At 32.8% G+C, this 20,654-nt stretch overlaps 4 protein-coding genes and 2 long non-coding RNA genes across 10 annotated transcripts; 2 read left to right on the forward strand and 4 right to left on the reverse strand.

The window, feature by feature from the left end:
• Window positions 1-133: 133 nt before the first annotated feature.
• Window positions 134-10,724, reverse strand: LOC100746771 (stress response protein NST1). Its single transcript, XM_012383047.3, has 11 exons — window positions 10,587-10,724; window positions 8,139-8,375; window positions 4,219-4,500; window positions 3,583-3,686; window positions 3,266-3,498; window positions 2,726-2,999; window positions 2,164-2,541; window positions 1,899-2,066; window positions 1,593-1,803; window positions 1,379-1,512; window positions 134-1,206 (listed from the first exon to the last, which is right to left on the reverse strand). The coding sequence occupies exons 3-11, from the start codon at window positions 4,493-4,495 to the stop codon at window positions 904-906; spliced, it is 2,082 nt and encodes a 693-aa protein (XP_012238470.1). The 5' UTR covers window positions 4,496-4,500; window positions 8,139-8,375; window positions 10,587-10,724; the 3' UTR covers window positions 134-903.
• Window positions 5,228-15,434, forward strand: LOC100744685 (phospholipid scramblase 2-like). Of its 3 annotated transcripts, none has more exons than XM_012383049.2 (7): window positions 5,228-5,558; window positions 11,683-11,787; window positions 12,059-12,208; window positions 12,470-12,693; window positions 12,791-12,952; window positions 13,836-13,989; window positions 14,963-15,434. In XM_012383049.2, the coding sequence occupies exons 1-7, from the start codon at window positions 5,348-5,350 to the stop codon at window positions 14,989-14,991; spliced, it is 1,035 nt and encodes a 344-aa protein (XP_012238472.1). In that variant the 5' UTR covers window positions 5,228-5,347; the 3' UTR covers window positions 14,992-15,434. The 3 variants fall into 3 exon arrangements, with proteins under 3 accessions (XP_012238472.1, XP_012238473.1, XP_012238475.1); XM_012383050.2 differs by lacking the exon at window positions 14,963-15,434 and adding an exon at window positions 14,075-14,165 and having other exon boundaries at window positions 13,836-13,982; XM_012383052.3 differs by lacking the exon at window positions 5,228-5,558 and adding an exon at window positions 10,888-11,040.
• LOC117151414 lies at window positions 11,686-13,667 on the reverse strand. Of its 2 annotated transcripts, none has more exons than XR_004461321.1 (4): window positions 13,540-13,667; window positions 13,170-13,369; window positions 12,757-12,963; window positions 11,686-11,804 (listed from the first exon to the last, which is right to left on the reverse strand). It is a non-coding gene; the product is annotated as an uncharacterized LOC117151414 (long non-coding RNA). The 2 variants fall into 2 exon arrangements; XR_004461320.1 differs by lacking the exon at window positions 11,686-11,804 and adding an exon at window positions 12,114-12,221.
• Window positions 14,473-18,906, forward strand: LOC100744804 (dehydrogenase/reductase SDR family member 7). 2 transcript variants are annotated; one of them, XM_033319658.1, is made up of 8 exons: window positions 14,473-14,790; window positions 17,260-17,406; window positions 17,496-17,648; window positions 17,741-17,847; window positions 17,923-18,162; window positions 18,241-18,360; window positions 18,430-18,599; window positions 18,665-18,906. In XM_033319658.1, exons 2-8 carry the CDS (start codon window positions 17,283-17,285, stop codon window positions 18,750-18,752), a joined length of 1,002 nt encoding a protein of 333 aa, XP_033175549.1. In that variant the 5' UTR covers window positions 14,473-14,790; window positions 17,260-17,282; the 3' UTR covers window positions 18,753-18,906. The 2 variants fall into 2 exon arrangements, with proteins under 2 accessions (XP_033175549.1, XP_024221983.1); XM_024366215.2 differs by lacking the exon at window positions 14,473-14,790 and adding an exon at window positions 14,843-14,865.
• On the reverse strand, window positions 15,411-17,071 carry LOC105680481. The gene is made up of 3 exons (XR_001102129.3): window positions 16,495-17,071; window positions 16,286-16,328; window positions 15,411-16,152 (listed from the first exon to the last, which is right to left on the reverse strand). It is a non-coding gene; the product is annotated as an uncharacterized LOC105680481 (long non-coding RNA).
• On the reverse strand, window positions 18,745-20,633 carry LOC100744925 (28S ribosomal protein S2, mitochondrial). The gene is made up of 3 exons (XM_012383054.3): window positions 19,887-20,633; window positions 19,694-19,789; window positions 18,745-19,622 (listed from the first exon to the last, which is right to left on the reverse strand). Exons 1-3 carry the CDS (start codon window positions 19,921-19,923, stop codon window positions 18,964-18,966), a joined length of 792 nt encoding a protein of 263 aa, XP_012238477.1. The 5' UTR covers window positions 19,924-20,633; the 3' UTR covers window positions 18,745-18,963.
• Window positions 20,634-20,654: the final 21 nt, after the last annotated feature.

Below are 20,654 nucleotides of genomic sequence, written 5' to 3' on the forward strand. Positions count from 1 at the left end.
TCGATATATTTCGGTAGATTTATGTTGCATGTTGCATATTTCACAATGGAAGAAAATAGATAAATAAGATACTTTACCGCGTTATTATGCAGCATCATTTGGAAGTATTCAGGTAAATTTAATCTGGACAAAGTAAGAAAAATGAACTTTTTATTACGTGATTGCGAGAAAGTTGCTGAAAATCATCTAGTGTAAAAAATTAAACGTCATCGTATGTTATGCTCTCTGATGTTCAACGACTGTTTTAATGTATTTTATTATATAACTGATAATTTCTTCTGCGAGGCGTTCGTTCAAAATTTTTACTTTTTTTAAAGTTCAAATGGCTTTATATTATTAGCGAGATAAGAAATTTTGAAGTTCGTCCATTCTTGGGAAATAATGACAAAAATTTCGTTTGATAATTATTGTCCCTCATAGCTTGTCGTTACATTTATTACTAGAAAAAAAAAGAAATACACCTCGCAAATAGTTCAAAATTCAGTCGTTCCTTTTCCATTTTATTATATTAAACGATATCCGCATGTAATAGAATCAATCTGTTGTACACAATCATGTACGCAAAACTCGAAGCCACTTCAACCATCTTCATCGACATGTTCTCGAATCGACTTTAAAAGTTATTCGATTCTTTGATTCTTTGTCTCTTTCGTCTTAAATGAACCCACCCGCTCAATAAAAGTAACATGACTCTTATCGCATTCTTGGATGATATATTGTTTCGAACAACCTAACCTCTATTCCTTGACCTCAACGTTTTTCTTTTTCTCTCGGTTGCAAACCAAATAAACGAAATGCTGAAAGTTGACTATAGAAATGAAGCTCGGTTCGAGGTCACTGATTTGTTGAAAAGCCACACCCGTTTCTCGACATCGTCTCACTTAATTTTAATCCTTTGTTTTTTTATCGGTCCGATTGTTGAGAGCTGGTCATATCGTAGGCGCTGTTCAATCGTCGCCCGTTGTAGGGGTAAGTAAGGTAACGATGCCAGTATTGGTAATGATAACGTCGTAAACAAGAGTCGTTTCCATCGAGGCGACATTGATCGGAGATTGCAGTCGGAGTCTGTAATTGCGACAATATCAAAGCTGTGCTGGCGCACGCTTCTCTGCTCTTTGGTCCTTCTCTTATTTCCTGAGCGTCGCAGATTTTTCCCGCTTCCACTGCATAGTTACCTAAACATTCTTCCTCTAGGTCGTTCTGTATCTGAAATTAATAGGAAATTTATTTTATTCAGCTTTATATATTTTAATGGGATTTCCCTTTTTCTCGTAAACAATAAATAAATAAATAAAATGGAATTGTGTTCGACAAATTAAGTAACTAGAGTTTTAAATAGAGACTTTTGAATGATCAAGAGTAGGGTAAGAATATTTACGCAGGCCCTGCAGATTTGAAGCATGACGCAAGGAAGATAGAGTATCTGTGATTCGTCTCCACCTAAAGTGTCTACTGTTCTGCATCGTCTCTCGATCAGTTCTAGCTCTGGACAGGCTCTATTTTCTTCCATGGCTTTTCACAAAACGTAATAGTTAATATAATGTATTGGTACTAAACAGTATAATACGATATAATGATTAATCAAATTGCACCTTCAGTTTCTATTAAATTGTTGATGCGTTTATCCTTGGATTTAGAGTTGCTACTATTCTCTCGGAAGTTCGAGGTTTGATTACCCTGTACATGAGTTGCCTTTTGAGCCTCTATCCTAGTCGCCACATTGTTCCTGAGTTCGTTTAGTACTTTTCTCATTTTTTCGAAGGAATAGGCAGATGCAATTCGTGCCATTATCTTATCCTTTACCTATCATTTTATTTAAACATTATAAAATATTGATATATACATAACGCTAACTGTTGTGTCATGTATATTAATTGATTTCTTTAAACGAGTCATACCTTTTGCATATCTATACCATTTTCAGAATCTCTGTATTTCAAAGCTTCCTCGATAATCAAGTCCTTAATGGTTTTCTGTCTGGGATCTAGTTGATCCAACTTGTCTTTTCTTTCGTCAGCTTCCTTTTCGTATTCTCGGTCGTTTGCCTTCAGATTCTCTACCATATTCTAATAAACCGATATATTAATTCAACCATTGTAGATCGAGTTTACGATTAGAGAAAGAATAAGAAAAAGAAGAAGATTTTCTACTTCTCTTAATTACTTCATAGTATCGCTGTAACATCCATTCATCGTCTTGATTCGGAGTCCCTTGGCCAACCATGAACGTAGCTTTCTTCTTTCTTCTATCAATACCAAAATATTGAGACCAATCGACGCTCTTCTTTCTCACCTCGATAGATTTCGACTTGCCTAACTTTGTCACATTCTCCTTTTGCCCTTTTGGCGAAGGGGTCACCTTTGGCGCTTCCGAAGAACTCTCGTGTTTATGCTGATCCCCATGTTCATGATCGTGATCGTGATCGTGATTATGGTCATGATCATGGTCGTGATCGTGGCTGTGATCATGCTTGAAATTGTGAGTATGATTTTGATTATCCACGGATTGAGTGCCAAACAGCGCTCCCAGATCTTGAGCGACCTTAAAATATAAATAAATAGATACTTTATTTTAAATTAAAATTTAAATCATTTGAATGTACGATAAAAAAAGAAAAAATTAAGTATATTTTAAAATGAAAGTATCTATTTAATATTTAATCACGCATGTAATATTTGACTGCAAATTGCTAAAGAATTTCTAGAAAACTTCTCAGCTGATTTACCTTGGGATCGGTAATCTGCTTTTTGGTAGATGTAGATGCAGGTTTTGGGCTCCTCTTGGCAACTAGAAACCGTTTAGCCATATTTCTGTAGGTCCTCAGGGGTCGTCCTATGGAATACCCACCATTCATGTTTCTTCGTTCGCCCATTGAGAGGTACAATAAATTTGGGTCTTGTTCCCGATCGCTGAAATCGTTTTCCTCGGATTCTCGACTCTGACCTCGGGCCATAGACTCTTTATTCAACAATGCACCCCAGGACATTGGACCTGAATTCCTATTATCCATAGTTTCGTCAGTATTTTAAATCTCACCACATTTTTAAACTTTAACATTAATAAATATACGAAATATTTTTTATAAGGATTATTTTGTACTAAGAAATAACAATGTTTATATAAATAAAAATATAAATTAAAATGAACTGAATGAAATAAATCATTATTTTAAAATTAAATAACTTAGTCCTATTATATTTTAAAATTATGTAGGTTATCGTTAGTCCAATAAAGTTGAGTATTAAAATTCATATTAATCGCTAACTCGTATATTTTGTTGCCTCGATCGCCCCTGTATCGATCATAGAGCATCTGACGAGAATCCATGTACCCTTCGTCATCCGTATCTCCAAGATTATACGGAGAGCCATCCTGCAGTTCTTCTAGAAACAATTTCGCCAACTCCTTATTGTCAATATTCGATCGTTCAGAACCATAGCCCCTTTTACGATTGGAACCTCGTTCACGTTCTCGAAATAACGATGTGACCGGTTGTTCCTGGATAGTACCAAACAATGTAGCTCTTTCTTTTCATAGAAATATAGTATAACAACGTCGACTAAGGAAAGGAAGAAACGCTACCTGCTGTTGGGGTACATTCTCTAGATAATCGATCAATGCTCTTTCCAGTAATTTATTATTCAAATCTTGGAAACCATTTCCTACAGTTTCTAGTTGTCCAGTTTCTGGAACAAATTTCCATTACGTAGACAATATTTATGATCTAAGATTTGATTGATCCTTCTAAGTAAATTTTATCAGCTACGGTATATAGAGTGTTCCAGAATGAGTATGTCTGGACAGGAAATTGAAGATTAAAAAAAAAAATGAGTAGAACAAACATGATAAAGCTTTTTTCTTTGAGATCTTTCGTAAAAATATTATACATGCACTTAGCTAACTCCAACGTGAATAAAAGTACATAACATGTACTCGGTTTATGTATACATATAAATAAAACATAGAACGAGTACATTTGCATTTTTACTCGATCCGAAACGTGCACGTACACGATAAACCTTCGATCTCTAAATTTTAAGAGAAATAATTTTATTTTTTTCTTCGGACTTGACCAATTAAAGCGCTCTTTATAAAATGGAATAGCCGATATGAAAGTAGGTGGTGTATGAAAGTGAATAACGAAATATGCTAAACCATCGTGATGGTTGTGCATGAACCTTATGCATGAACGTGCTAAACCATCATACGAGAGAGTACCATTAGGCAAAAATTCTATTTCTTCGTCCTCCTCTTCTATTTCCCTTTCACCCTGACGTTCTCTGTCAAGCTTCCTTTCTCCCTCTCCACCATGATACTTAAACGAGCGTAGATCATTGTAGTAGTCTTGCGAATTCGTATCCAGAGATCGTTGTTTTCTGGTAATGGCATCCAAAGCACTCCTCAAAGATTCCTCCATCGAATGATGGGGCATGGGTGCCAGCGCCGTCGCCGACCCCATGAGTAGAGACACTAATAGCCATTCTTGAGGCAGCATTTTACCTTCAAAAGCAAATAAATGTTACAATCTTGCATTTGTAGATTTTTCTAAATCGTTTGCACGTTCTTTGTGGAATTGTTTACGAATGTCTATGAAATATAATATTACGAAATTGCATATAAAATTGTATGTTCTATAAGACTAATTAAGTAGCTTTCAGAAAAAGAAACGGCTCGCAAGACAAAATCAATGAAATAATTGCGCTGCAAGTTTTAGATTTAGTTATTTGAATATTAACTATAATTTCATTCTGTATGTAGTTACAAAGTGAAAAAAGATTTCATGAAAATTCAACTATTTTCATATGTCTGTATATTATTATATAGATGTATAATATATATTTTATGTATTATTTATTTGGATAGCGAATTTTAGTCCACAAACTATATATATACATCGAAGTTTTACAGCGTAATATGGAATCTATTAAATTTCATTTTTAACGTAGATCGAAATTGTAGCGTAACTCCTGAAGGAACATATGCTTAATCGTACACTGTTTTGCAGAAAGCTTCTCAGTTACAACGCTGAAAATTACATATTGTTCCCGTATGTACGTATTTCCTAAAAATTCGTCTTCTAAATTTTCTTCAGATTTAGTAAATGTTAGCATCGAATCTGCTATTCTAAAGCAATCATGCAACAGACGATCCCGTTATTAAAGGAAAGCTACTTTATGGTATCTTCAACAGGTTGCCTACCCAAGTGTCATAGTATAGAAAAGTCGACCCATGGACAGGAAATGGAAGCCTTGACTTTATGATCTTACGTTAAGAATATTTAGGAGGTTCAGTTTGGTTCTAGAAAATGGATAAGAACATCGATGAGGACGACCAGCGTTAGAAGAGAATGGAAAGTATGTTAGTAGTTCTGTTTAATCAGCTTTATCAGTCGATATCGATTCCGCAAAAAGACCAGCGAAGTCCCTTCTTAACAGAAGACGTAGTAGTGAAAACTAGTGATGCAACAGGGATTGCTCTACACTCTACGCCCTGGTCGATCGACTTTTTCGTTACAGAGATTGATGTAGTTCTACATCAATCGATGATTCGATGCTCAGGTAATCGATTGTATGTTTATAAAATATTTATAGAATGATTGAGACGCAATGGGATTAAATTAAAATTAACTTGAAATTCATATGTTTGTATAAAATATTTATCAGCTATCATAAATGATATATATTGTTATAGTTGACGAGTTTATAACAAAAATATGACTGTCTACCTCCGAGAAAGCAAAAGAATACTTTATAAAATCTTTCTGTTCAATATACAGGGTGGTTGGTAACTGGTGGCACAAGGGGAAAGGGGGTGATTCTACGCGAAAAAACAAGTCGAAAATATAGAATAAAAATTTTTTTTTAATTCTTTCTTTCTTTTTCTTTTAAATTTTTTCATCGAGACAACGATCTACAGTGAGGTCCGTTATAACGAGACGTGGTAAAGTGCACGCGTACCGAGCGAAAATTCAAAGTCGATTTTCTCGAAAACAAAGCCTCGAACGAAAAATTTGTATTCTATATCTTCGACTTCTTTTTTCGCGTAGAATCACCCCTTTTCCGCTTGTACCACCAGTTACCAACCATCCTGTATATAATATGATTTGTAGGAGTGTATCCATTTACTATAATTATACTACAGAATAATCGTATCTAATTAAATCATGAAGTTGTTATTCTCGCGACAAAAGTTTTTATAGAAACAATTCATTTTCATTCCATAATAGATCACAAATTAAGGCAAAAATCATTTTATATAATACGCAGTAAATCTATCATAGTTTCTGGCAACTAGAACCTATCGTTACTATACATTATTTAAAAGGTCGAAAAATTTGATAAGGATCTTGTTACGAATGGTTCTTTTACTGTCGCGTTACTTCTGTGTTGTTGCATTTAATTTACATAACTAAATTCCTCTAATTTACATAACTAAACTAAATACGTACATAACTAAATTAGTACAGTACAGCACTTAATTCAGTCAACAGAGACTAGATCGTCGTTATAAGCACCGAATATTTTATTTTACAGCGATAAAGGGAAAATCTAAATGGAAATTTTTACTACTTGATAACTAAATTTACATAAAAAAAAATAAAATCCTTCATACAGCAGCGACCGTAGTCGATAGACTGACACTTACGAAATATCGTTTAATGACATAATAAACGTTTAATGACATAAGTAATATTTGACTCGTAATAATAAGTTGGAATTGATGTGAGCTTCGTCGTGCAAGAGTTAAATAACGAATTTAAAAACGACGAAACGAGGATGAATTTTCTAATGACAATGAATTTTTCCAATGATAAAAAAGATATAATCTGGACATTAAGGAAGAACTTTCTTCCCCCTTGTTGTTCCTGAATGACGCGACGCTTCTCAGATCGATAGACGTAATGCATTCCACGCGTACAATCAGCTTTGCCGCATCATCGTGAAATCCGATTAACATTGACCCTCCTCCTATTACCAACAACTTTCTGCGTATTCGTAACGTATCTATATACGTATATACAATAACCATTTTATCGAAGAAATATGCAGAATCGCATGAATCGTATCAAGGAGCACGAAAATACGCGGTACAGTCGCTAATCGATAACCGGCTAACAGAACACCGACACCGTGCTCTTAAATTTCATTCAAAGTATTCGGAGAAACCTTCGTCGATAGACCGTTTTTGTACACATTGTGTTTCATTTGTCTTTGATCCTTGATCAAGCGATTAAATTGGTCGAGTTAACCGAACTCCAGTGACTTGACTTCAACTTTGCGTTTATACAAAGACAAATTATTTGATTTCCACTGTGCCGAATTCGAGAAGACTGTGCGAAATATAGAAAGTTAAATATTGATCGATCGCGTAAACTAGTCTTTAATCCTTCGACACCGTGACGAATTTTATTCGCTTCATCCCTTTCAATAACTGTGTGCTTTTAGCATGCGTGTATGATGCTAATTCGAACGAATGAAAAGAATTAGAATTCACGAAATTCGGAAGGAGAACTCACAGCGAACGAACGGTTCAAGAGAAAAATAGTACAATCGATAAAATATTGAATTCGAGGAAACTTTAAACGAAGTTACGCTCACAGAAAAATCAAGAACGGATTTACTATTCGTACTTGTAAAAACTTGATAATTTACGAGAAGATCTCACAAACAAATACGAATGTTATATGTCACTTTCTGCATTTATTTATAGAAATATACACTTATATCACTTTTCCACTCAGCTTCTCTGACTTATGTGAAACGCGAACGGTGAGTTGTACATACAGAAGAAAGAATTTTATAAACATTACTTGTCGCATTACGGCTAATAAATATCTATTTCATCGTTAATTTGACCGCACGGTCAGAGGTGATTCGTAGTGCCGTGAGTCTAACAGATGGTGAGGCTAAACTCAAGCTAGTGATACAAAATCTCTACAAGGAAACAGGGAAACCCTTCAGCAATGCAAATACTTTCGTCCTTAAGCAAAAAGAATGTAATTTTTAAACTTATCGACGTGAATTTCTTCGATGTTAGATTACTTCTAAACAAGAGACGAGTACGCAAGTTAGAAAGATTGGTTTGATAAAATTAGAAAAATGATATAACGACACTGTTTTATTCGATGGATAACTTACTTGATTTTTAGTTAGTCATTCGCGTGGCACAAGCCAGTGTTTTATTTGGTTTGCGCGTTCACCCTTGTACCACTGCTTCCACCGTGACAATTCTCCACGGATTACATAGAATATTGGACGACCTGCTGTTTCACGACTACCGATGACGCGGCCTCTTATATAGGAAACACCAGGATCGATAGAACCGCGCATGGAATCACCGTGGAGCAGCAACAAGTAAAGGCGTGTGGGGTGTGCCTGAGAAAACACGCCAAACCGGAAAATTATAGTCACGCGTTACATCAATCCAATGAACCAGCCAATTCGAGCGAACCCTTAGAATCCCAAAAGGATCTCCCCCTCTTTTTTCTTTTATCGTCCATTCGAAATATGTTAATCTTTTTGGATAATTTGATATACGGTGTTGTTCGAAAAGTTGGTAGGAAAATTTGAGAGAAATTTGACGATATTCCACTTTTGTAGTATTAGAATGTTATTAGGTTGTCTGTGTAACGTTAACTTTTTACCAGCCGTTCGGTAGTTTCCAGGATTTAGTCGTTTCACGTAGTTCCTGGAGGTTTCTAGAGTCTCCAGTTTTCTCGGAATTAAAACAACTTTTTGAGGGGTGGAATAAATAATAGGTAAATGACGATATGCTAACGATATTTAACAAATGACACACGTGGACTTGAATATTTCGATTGAAATATCTCTGCGTGTTCTTCATCGATACGTTGGTTGACCCAGAATTTTTCTATTCGATTACAGTATTTAACGTTATAACGTTCTACTTTTACACGTTCTTTTCAGTTCTATCTAATATATAATAGAATATATAATAGACTTTTGTTCGATTCTTATCGTTAATATATATATGAATTCTGATTTTAAAAATAATTACCAGTGAGATGCTGGAAATTTCTCAACCTACTTCTTCATGACCTACTACTTCTTCTTGGTTTTTTGATCAATTTTTGCCTTTTCCTTAAATTTCTCGTTCAATTTATGTAGCACCGTCAGTACAATACTGAGCAAAGATGAATACCGATTGAATTTGCCTCGGTGGTGTGAGAACATTCCCGTAAGAATTCAGTTATGTTAACGTTATTAAACATGTTTGAACAACGTTATTAAAAAACATGATCAGGATAACTCTACAGAAGTCCACTACGTAACTCAAAGCCTTGCAAAGAATCTCTATGACATTTGTTACAGCATTATAAATATTTCAGAAATACCTTTTCAAATTTCCACGACTTATGTGATTTCAATTTTGAACGAAAGAGAGAATAATTGTAGAAAGATATTAAACGGACTCTTAAACATTTCTTTCAAAAAATCAAAATATGAAAAAGCAGAATTTAGTAACGTAAATTGAACTAAGAAAAAGTTGCAGATGAAATGTTACGTTAAGACAACATTGATCCTTAATGGAATGAATGGTCGGTAATGATCTGAAATAGCTTCCGTGAAGCATTACGAAGGATAGTTAAAGGATGAGACGATTTGACGGAGTTTTTAGTAATAATTTTCTCGGGATTGTATGCGTCTCGTTTTGTTCAGAAATCCTCTCTCCTTCAGAGTACGAGAACAGAGTGCGGGTGACCTAAAAGGGAATTCCCAGATAGTTAAGGGATCAGTGGGAATTTTTCAATTTTAACATTCCTATAATAGTTGAATATCGGTATTTTGTGGTATTAGGGTTTCTAATTATTCCTGGAACGAAGGTGTTCTATTTTTGAAAGTCACGAAAATGTACCGCAACAGAGAATAAAATTACGATTGAAAATAATCATGAAACCGAAGGGACGATATTTTGAAAAGTTGAATTACGTTTCGCTAAATTGAAATTCTCAAAATCTTGACTTACGCATCGCTATAGCATAATTTTCTACCATATCCTCTTACGATTAGTTAAGTTGTATTAACTTTAAAACAAATACAGTCGACTCTCCTTCTTATAACACGATTAATTCTTTCCGCGTTGTATCGAAACCACATTAAAGCGAAACCAAAATAATATGATGGAAATATTCATGTTATACGAGGCTTGCATAAATTTATTAAGCCGTGCTATACGGAGATCGTTTTGTAGGAGGGCTGGCGCAATTTTTTCACCGTGTTATACCGTGTTATAGGAGAGTTATTGCTGAAAATTCTCAACGCGAGAATTGATTGTAATTTTAACGAATAAATAAATAAAAAAAAAAATAGGAGAATTGAGCGTACTAGAATAATGATTTCTGAACGAGCGTGTGTAGTGTACCTCGGTCCCTGCAATAATCTATTTCACTATATTATTGTTCATGTTGCAAATCATTAAAATTATTTGCGTTATTATTTATTAACAATACAGGGAAAGAATAATAAGAAACATCGATCAGTGCGTTTGACAATAACGAGAACGATACCGCTTATCCGGTTTTACGATAAGCGATTGGCTATCAACGATAACGAAAAGAGACTTACGGAACTTTCGACGAACAACCACGAGCGAACAGTATCTGGACGAATTTTCAGCAATGACATCAACGGAAGTGGATACTTGTGTAAATCTAGATCTCCCACAAAAAGAATTTCACAAACGTGAAGATTTTTTTTTGAAGCCTGAAAAACATTAAGGATAAAGTATTAGCCGAGGAAAGAGCAAGTTTTTGAATATTTGTCTACATAAAACGACTTGTTTCTACGCGATAACATTCATGGCTGTTCGCTAATCGATCCGTGTAATCCCCTGTGCCGCTTAACGATCGTTAAAATTAATTAAATCGACAAGGTTCTCTTACGCGTAGCGATAAAAAAGACACGTTTGCTGAAATAGTAAATAGTTTTCACGCACCGATTCACCAATGAATGCTCGATTTTTTGCGAGAAGAAATGGAAGCTAGTGACCTTAATCGTGTTACCTTTGGAGTATTAACTGGTGATTCTTATTCCCTTCGGTTATCCTGAATGTGGTTCTTATTGAACATCGTTATTATTGATATTACTATTACCGCTTTTATTGCGCCGTAAATTATACGAAGCCCGCAAAGAAAGAAGTGATAAGTCTGATTTTTATGTGATAACTAAAATCCATTGATTAAATTTGATGATTAAAAGTCACTAATTTAGCATAACGCGATTAATAGCCTGTGCTGCAAAAATATGTGTTGAAAAATAGGTGTACAAGTTTCATGAACGATCAACATAGTTAATGTCGTCATAATATTTATGTCATGATATTTTTGTAATGTTCAACAGAGCAATAGAAAACATATATTTAATCTGATGGTGAAATAACGAGGACAGTTTTAGTATTATAAAATTGATCGACAACATATAGAATTTAGAAAATCCTAAAGGGTAGAATATGTAACTTATCATGTCTTCCCCTGTGCAAAATTAGTAGAATCGCAAAAGTATATTGACAATTTGCTGTACCAAAGTTAATATTACGAATTACGTTCGAATGTGTATTTAAACTAATATGCATCTCGTTAACGACAGAATCATTTGATTAATTTGTATAATAGGAAGCATAAAGAAGAAGCGCGAGTTTAAACGAACTTTTATAATCACGCAGAGCCAAACCAGGTAACCACCCAGTATATAGAAATGCAACAGAATTCGGTATCCAATACAGTTCCTGTCCTTTCGGGGCCAACCGTCATTACGGCACAACCACAAGGTATGTATATCATCTTCCTGATAAAAATATGTAAAATATGTTTATAAAATTATTGTTAACATATAGCATACAATATAATATGTAAAATATAATGATAAGTAGTCTGTGAATATTTTATGTATCTATGAAAAACTTGAGAATGAAAAAATGCACAAAGTGCATAATGCGAAATATAGTATTCGTTATAATATTTAATGGATAAAATAAATCTCTATTACATATGAACTATCCCATTATATATGAAATATGATGATATATTAAATTCGGTCAGGAGAAACCAGACAAGAAAGGAGACCGATTCCTGTGAATACGTTGAATTGGATATCGACACCAAGGTCGCAGCTGACCGTACTTTCTGGAACTCACTTCTTATCTAACGTGGAACAATTGGAAATTCAGCAGATTGTTGACCTCAGCACACGTTCGTAATTCATCTAAATTTAAACGAAAACAATGTCGATAAAGATAACTTATGCTTGGCTTGCGTACAATTGATTATCGATTTTTTAATGAATGAAGCTTTTCGAACGTTATTTTACATTCAAATTAAATTATACATATAGAGAATTAACCCATCGAGAGTCACATGAAAAGTTTGCATTTACAAACTGCGTAATGTTCATATCTTTAAAATCGAAGAAAATTCAGAAATGACAAAGGTTTCTTTCTTTCGTGTTAATAGTGCTCGGTAGATTAAAAAAGAAATTCCAATACAGAGTAAAAGTACCAAAAGCTGAAACGTTATTCCTAGCAATGGAAACAGAATCAAAGAATGAATCAAGCGGTTGGAGTTGCTCCAGATTGACTCGCGACGATTTTCAGTTAAATATTGTGGACCAATGCGGCGAAACCGCGTTCACCATGGTTATGAATTCCATGTGGACGTTTGCTTTGAATAAATCGCACGTGAGTAAAATCCAGACTGTATACAAGATTATAAAATAGCTTGACTATATTTTTATTATTTACCATATAACAAAAAGATGAAAATTTCATTGTACAGAGTATGTCGGTGCTAAGCCCAAATTTAATTGGCACAATAGGACAAAATTTGCATATAATAGGTTCCAGTTTTACGGTGTACGATGCAATAGGAAAACGACTTTGTAATATATACGGGCCAAATGTTAGTGATTGTTGCATGTATCAAGAATCCCAGTTTCAGGTAATTTTTGTCTGAAAGAGAAAACGATATACAGGATGTGCCCAAAATCGGGGTACGACCCAGCTGGGTACAGAAATAAAACGAAAAACGATAGTAACATTATTTTCAAATCGTGACATAAATCATGTTTAATGATACAAACACGAGCAAAAATAGAAATTTCATACCTCGAAGCTGACAGTTAATACACAGGAACCTGGCGAATTTTCAAACTAACCTTTTTAGAAAATAAAGCGATTTTTTTCACATTTTATTATATAATTATACATTGCATACGACCGTTTGTACGACGATTTTAGAGACAGCCTGTATATTTTATTTAATACATATTTGTATATATGTTGATATATATATATAATAATAAGTTAATAATAGCTTATATTTTAATATCTTTGATCACTTTGAATATCTATATCCCTATTTTTAATGAGATGGTATTACTAGGAAGATACGTAAGAGTCATTATCTTCATACTAAAACTAAATAGCACTTATTTACTAATATAAATTGCTCGAAAATACACCTAGCACTACAACTAAAGTTACTTCTGCGACTACAGCTAATTCTACTATAATAGTCACTGTTACCTGCTCGCGCTTCTCGAGTAGCTTGCCGGACTCGTCAAACATGTCGATCTCATGACGCTCCATGTGCCCTGATTTTAAGATTTATTTATGACGTTATTTATGATTTAAAAATTTTCACAAGTCCTTCATCAAAAAAACAAAATGACTATACGTACAGTCACATGTTATAGACTTTGGTAAATAAAGTCCCTCCATATTTTCAGAAGTAATAAAAATATTCAAAGTGGTTGATATTATTAAGCTACCTTATGCTTTATTTACAAATCATTTAATTATAGTACATTAATTTCATTCAGGTAATCTCGATCGATGACACTCATCAAATTGCATCTCTTATGCATCAGTGGGACAATATTCTTCACGATTATATTATGTTAATTACATTTCCTTCAGATTTAGACATAAAATTCAAAACCTTACTCCTCGCCGCAGCATTTCTTCTGGTAAATTCTTTTGTTGCAAATTAGTGACTTAGGAAATTAAAGTTTTCTTTTCTTGGACGTTTGCAAAATTTCATCGTAAATTGTTTTTTTAGGAATATCTGTACTTCAGACAACTAAGAAGATAGTTTTGATCGTGAAAATAAGATACGCATCAACATCGACATATTCAAACATTACCAACCAAACATTACGTACCAACAAAAACGCGAGGAAAACGCGTCAGCGAGAGGCGCAAATTCTTGCCACGACTCGGATAATCGACGCCGTGAATTAGTCATTCCTCTGTTTCGATTAAGATAACAGAGGTGGTTAGAATGAGTTTAACACTGAATTAAAAGGGTTAATATAAACTTGTATATTTAACATCATTTAGTATTATAATGAGCACGTCACAAATTATTTAATGATAAATACAATTAATTTGATACAGGAATTCGACCTGACTTTATAATATTTCTCGATATATTCGTTAGACTAATCGACTTTAATTTTATTCGCCTGGACCTCTCGATGCATAACGTTTGAATCCTCAAATAATACTGATTATCTTTCGATGTTTTCGTGGTCTTCTCTGGGAGACGACCCCCACTACGCTCGGATCATGTCACCGTTCACGCCCATAATCACGTATGCCACCTTCTTTGTGTGGATAAAATAACGGACCGAAGGTGAATCGACGTTTCTAGAACTCACTGCTTGATAAGAATTATGCGCTTGTCGCTACATCGTATATGTTTCGTCAGTTATATAAAACGATCTGCCTGCGATACTTTAATACCACGAGCGGCAGTTAGGAATACGGCCTATGGTAAGCCTCGTGACGTAACAATAACGATCATCGACAATAACGGTCAGTAAAAACGGTCATCATTGATAAATGTATGTAAGTTTTAAACATTGGAGAGATTGTTGCAATAAAGAAGGCAGTTCCATTTTTCAATAATTAATAAATCAATTTAAAATCGATCAAAATTAAGTCACTTTTTCCAAACATTCTATAAATTCATAGTCAATTAATATTCGTAGTAAAAACTGTTGTATCTTTGGATATAAAAGCTATATCTTTCTTTTTTTCCAATGAATATAATTTGAATATTGGAGATATTTTATTGCAAACTCATGAAATTTAACCGCATGGTACAGTTTTGGTTCCGATAAGCAACTGGTTCCTAATTCGAAATAAGCAACTTACTACATATTCCCTCTTCTTTATTTGAATTTACCTACAGAGTGAGAAATTTGACACCGAATAAGAGATCCGTGAAAGCAGCTAACCATAAAAGTTTGTGGTCGAATGAACAGTGACATCATTCAGTAAAAAACGATTAGAATATGTCTAATTGCTATCACACTCTGGTATTAGAAATCCCGATGTGTTACATGCTGCTCGACAGCCAGCCTCTCGTATTCATTCTTCTCATTCTTTGTGTTCTTTCTTGTCACGTTCGAAAATAAAGTCAAGCCAAATAGTCATAAAACATTCAATAATTGCACAAAAATCGGAATTCAAATGTTGCAATTATGTAGAGGTAAAAATGCTCCTATTCCTCGAAACTGAAATCTTAGAAATCTTTGAACATAGAAAAGGACTACGCGAGTCAAAGAGAAAGAGGGACTGAAAGTCAAAGCATTCAGCTAATGTTAAAGGCCCGCGATAAGCTAATACTTTTATCTCAAAAATCAAACTTTCTTATTTTAGATTTGTGATCGATGAAACTTTAACCAATATGTTTCTTACATTTTTCTGATTAAAATGACACCGAACACGTTATGATTTGGAGCATATTTGCCTCCTTAATAAATGATAATTAAATACATATCAGTAAGTACATATAATTCAAATTATATCGTGTTTGATCTCATTTTAATCAGATCATACAGATATGTTAGTAAAAGTTTAATTTAAAAAAAGTCGACAATAAAAAAGTACTTTTGAATTGGTATCTGTATATATTATCTCAGCGATATCCCACATTGAACAATGTTACATTACTTAACCGCGATGAGCCATCGACTTTCGAGGTGCGTTAGGCGAACTTGCTCCTATAGTAGGAATGACAACTGTGCAATTATGCTGGGAATCTTTTTGTGCAGTTGTGCAATTATCGAATGTTTCCTATATGTCTGACTCGTAATTAACAAATGGCCGACCCTGAGCATGTTGCGTATTCTGGAATAGTGTAACTTGTTTACTAATTTTGGTAACTTATTAATTAATAGGGGAAAGAGAGTACGAGAAAGTGGTAATCACTTTAGAAAAAATAATTATTAACAATTGATAGCAACAAACTCGCGATACTTACGTAAATTATCTATTTTTGTCAGCTTTACTGGCAACCTTTTGCTCTGTCGACAAAAACGCAATATTAACGTGAATCAAATTTGATTGAAGAAGTTCACTCACGAGTTAAACAAATGTGACTGAGATTAAGTTTAACAATAAAATTTAATTTAAATTGGTTTATTTCCTTTCTATTGTTATAATTATCGTTCTAATTCAGAAAGTGCTTACCCTTTTGTTTTGTATCCTGTTTGCGAATTTCGTTTTCTTATAATTTGTATTATATAGGCTTTAATTAAGAGTGAGAGATTTCCATGCATTATAATATCGCGAGCTATACTTCCTCTACTATGTAGATATCACCATAAAAATGATCATACAAAATTTAATATCTAATATTAAATATGATTTTAACAAAAGATTATAAGCAAAACACCAATTCACGAATGATTATTACAGTTCAAGATTCCAAACATTTCTATAAAAGTAATTTTGTCCTCGAGTGATTATAATCGTTGAACTGATTTTAATGTGGACTACACCGACGTATATCAAAATATATATAGTTCTATATAAAAGAAAGGTGACAACCTTGATTATAAAAAATTTTGAACTTAATTATACGAAAAATTGTGCTCCCTACAATACTTCAAGTTGTCTTAACAACACGTTTTTGTGTTACTGATATTTTCGATAATATCCAGCTATCACATTTTATGTGCCTCATATTTCGTAGATGCATTCTATGAGCATAACCAAACCAAAAATGTCATATAAAAATATATAAATCGTTTAAAATATTATTAAAAAATGTTTTTATGTATTATTTCCTTATAAAACGGAAGAAACTTTTCGGACAATATAATATAACCAATAGTTAGTATAAATTTAAAAAATACATGAGATTTAATGTATTGCATACTGATTTAAAAAAAATCTCTTAAAACAAAAATATGTGATTAAAATGTAATACCTTTTCATGTTCACATTTTTCAGATTCAATTATATAATTTAGTAATATGGATCTTTTAGCTGTCATTGGCTTTATAACTATAATTTATTGTCTTGTTTACATTATTTGCCCTTGGTTCCTTGATTGTGACTTACATCTTGCTATCTATGAAAAATTTGGCAAACCTACAAGTAATAATTATGCATATTTTTCAAAAAAAGTATTTGTAATATGCATTATTAAGATTTCTTCTTAAATATATTTTTAACATTTTTGCTAGATACTTTAAGAGATAAAGTAGTATGGATAACAGGAGCATCAAGTGGAATTGGAGAACATCTTGCATATGTTTTGGCAGAGGCTGGATGCAAATTAATTTTGTTGGCACGAAGGGAAGCTGAATTGGAAAAAGTAAAAATTAATTGCTTGCAAAGTAAATAAGTTTTTGATAATAATAGTTATTATTTCTATTAATTATCCTCATACTTTTGCACAAATTTAATATACTAATTCATTTATTTTTAGGAAATAAAAATTTAAAAAGTTCAGACATTGAAGTACTAGCTCTAAATATTTGTGATATAAATGGTCATGAGTCAGCACTTAATAATATCATTGCTAAATTTGGCAAGGTAAATACATATTATGTTATGTTACTGTGATCATTTATTACATTATACTTTGATTATACATTAAATCAATTTTAGTTGGATATACTTGTAAATAATGCAGGACGATCACAACGAGCATTATGGGAGAATATTGACATATCCGTTGACAAAGAAATGTTTGACTTGAATGTATTTTCACCAATAGCTTTATCTAGATTAGTAGCAAAATATTTTCTCAAAGTAGGTGCAGGTCATTTTGTATTCACTTCAAGCATTGCTGGTGTTACGGCAACACCATTTTCTGCTACATATTGTGCAAATAAATTTGCATTACATGTGGGTATAATACTTTAATTATAATCATATAATCGTTAATCTATATGTATATATATTAATAAATATTTATTATATTAGGGTTATTGTAAAACTTTTGCTTTAGAAAAATTTGATAAAAATATACCAATTACAGTTGTATGTCCAGGGCCAGTATATACTAATTTTTTGACAGAAGCATTCACTGATAAAAGTGGTGAAGTATGTATATATAATGTATTGACATTATGAACTATTTATAGTTCTTTTTCGTGTATCTCTATTTTATAGAAATATGGAGAAAATGTGAAAGAAGATCCGAAAAATAAAGTGAGTGTAGAACGTTGTGCTACACTGATGGGAATTGCGATAGCAAACAAGCTTTCTGAAGTGTGGATTTGCAAACCAGCTATACTACAGCTGGCGTACCTTGGAACTTATTATCCAAATATTGGATTATGGTATGTTACTTTAGATTTATCAAAATTTTCATTTAGTTATTTTATAAAATTATTTTATGTTTTAGGATAATAAAGTATCTGGGAGCAAAATTTATGCATCGTTTGCGAGATAATAAAACAACTATTAAAACAAGTACAAAAGAAACACAATAAATATATATTTTTTCTTATACTTCAATATATATTATATATTGTGTTGTTTTTATTCAACTCATTTCTGATTCACTAATTTATAATTGTAGCTTTGTGCAATTTTTAACTTTGTTATATTTACTATATAAATTCAATAAAAACAATATATTCATAATTAAAAAATTTACTTATAAGATTTTTACAGATTTATAGTACTCGATCAGAAATTATACTATATTTTATCCCTTGCAAGCATTTCATTCCTATATTTCTTGCCTCTCATTATTGCTTCCTTAAATAATTTGCAATACAACTCTATGGCGCAAGGTGTGTCATCATTTCCAGGAATTGGATATGTTATAAGTTTAGGATCGCAATTTGTGTCTACAATACCAATTGTTGGAATACACATTTTAGCTGCATGGATCACTGCTATGTGTTGTTCAACAACAGACTGCATGGTATTCAAAAATATACACAAATCTGGCAATCTGGTAACAGCTCCAAATTCACATATGGCATTTGTAAATGTTCCAGGCTTCCAAAGCCTTGTATGAGCATACTCTTGACATTGCTTTGCAGTTTCTTCTACAAGATAAGAAATTTGAGAATTTCTTGCTATGAACAAAATTATTCCATTTCTGGAAGCTATGTGGGCTGTGAAATTTAATGCTTGTCGTAAAAGTTCAGCGGTTTGATCTAAATCGATTATTAGGTGACCTAGCCTAGATCCAAATATAAAAGGTCTCATATGATCATTTAAAGAACCTTCTTTATGACCAAAATGTACTCTTGCATCAAACAAGTCTTTGACAGTAAACATATCATAAACATGAAAAAAATCTGGATGACTTAATGGATTTATATCTTCTAGACTCTCTATGTTTGAAACTGAAATATTATAAATTTATATTTTATTCAGAAAAAAATAAAAACAAGTATGTGAGATATAAAAATTTTACCATCTTTAATTTCTTGTTGCACTTCAGGTTTTGTGGATAATTTATGCTTCGAGCAATATGTGAGTAATGGTCGCAAAACACTCCAATTTCTCCATACTGCAATGAACAACATGCTTAAAGTTTACAATAACTTGAAGAAACATTTAAACAATAAAAAAGTGAATGAAGGGAAGAGAGAGAGAGAGATATTTACATTTAGATGAAATTGTTCGTGTTACGATAGAAGTCATTGCGTATACTTTTAATTTTCTATACTATCGACAGATAATTATGTCATGCACATTTATTGCTAAAACAGACTTATTTAATATAAATGCAATACATATTTCATTAATTACGTTCAGATTATGTTACTTATATTTTTTATCATTAATTTCGGCACATTGATCTAATATATACCTATAGACATATTCCTATGTAATTTCATATACCTATGAACACAAAAAAGAACTAGTTTCAACTTCGCACACCAGTTTACGATATATATGTATTATTACGATATATGTACATAGTGAACCAGTTAAATAAATACGGTTTCCCTAAATATCTGCCATATTTATTGTGGTATGAAAAGTATTCTCAGCACGAAGATACTATATTCCAAACCAATATGCAACAGTGGAAATAGTTCTTTTTTTAATTTGCGTGCCAATTAGAAAATACTATCACCACCTAGTTGTAAAGAGCTGGAACTAATTTTTTTATGAAAAAATAAAAAAATCAAACTTCTCGGTCTATAAGGCGTATTCTTGAACTATTCAGGAATTAAATTAATGTTTTCTCTCAGAAATATTCTCTGTATAATATTATTTCGATTCCTTACGTAATTAACTCATTACATAGAATTGGTGTAAAATGCCATATCTTATGTCAAAGATCAGCGCTCTCTATCAATTAAAAATTTTGTTCTATGTTACAACTACTGACTCGCTGGTAGAAGGCGCTATAGTGCACAAAATAG

This window comes from Bombus impatiens, unplaced genomic scaffold (genome assembly GCF_000188095.3).
Source record: "Bombus impatiens unplaced genomic scaffold, BIMP_2.2 scf_0203, whole genome shotgun sequence".
Lineage (NCBI taxonomy): Eukaryota > Metazoa > Arthropoda > Insecta > Hymenoptera > Apidae > Bombus > Bombus impatiens.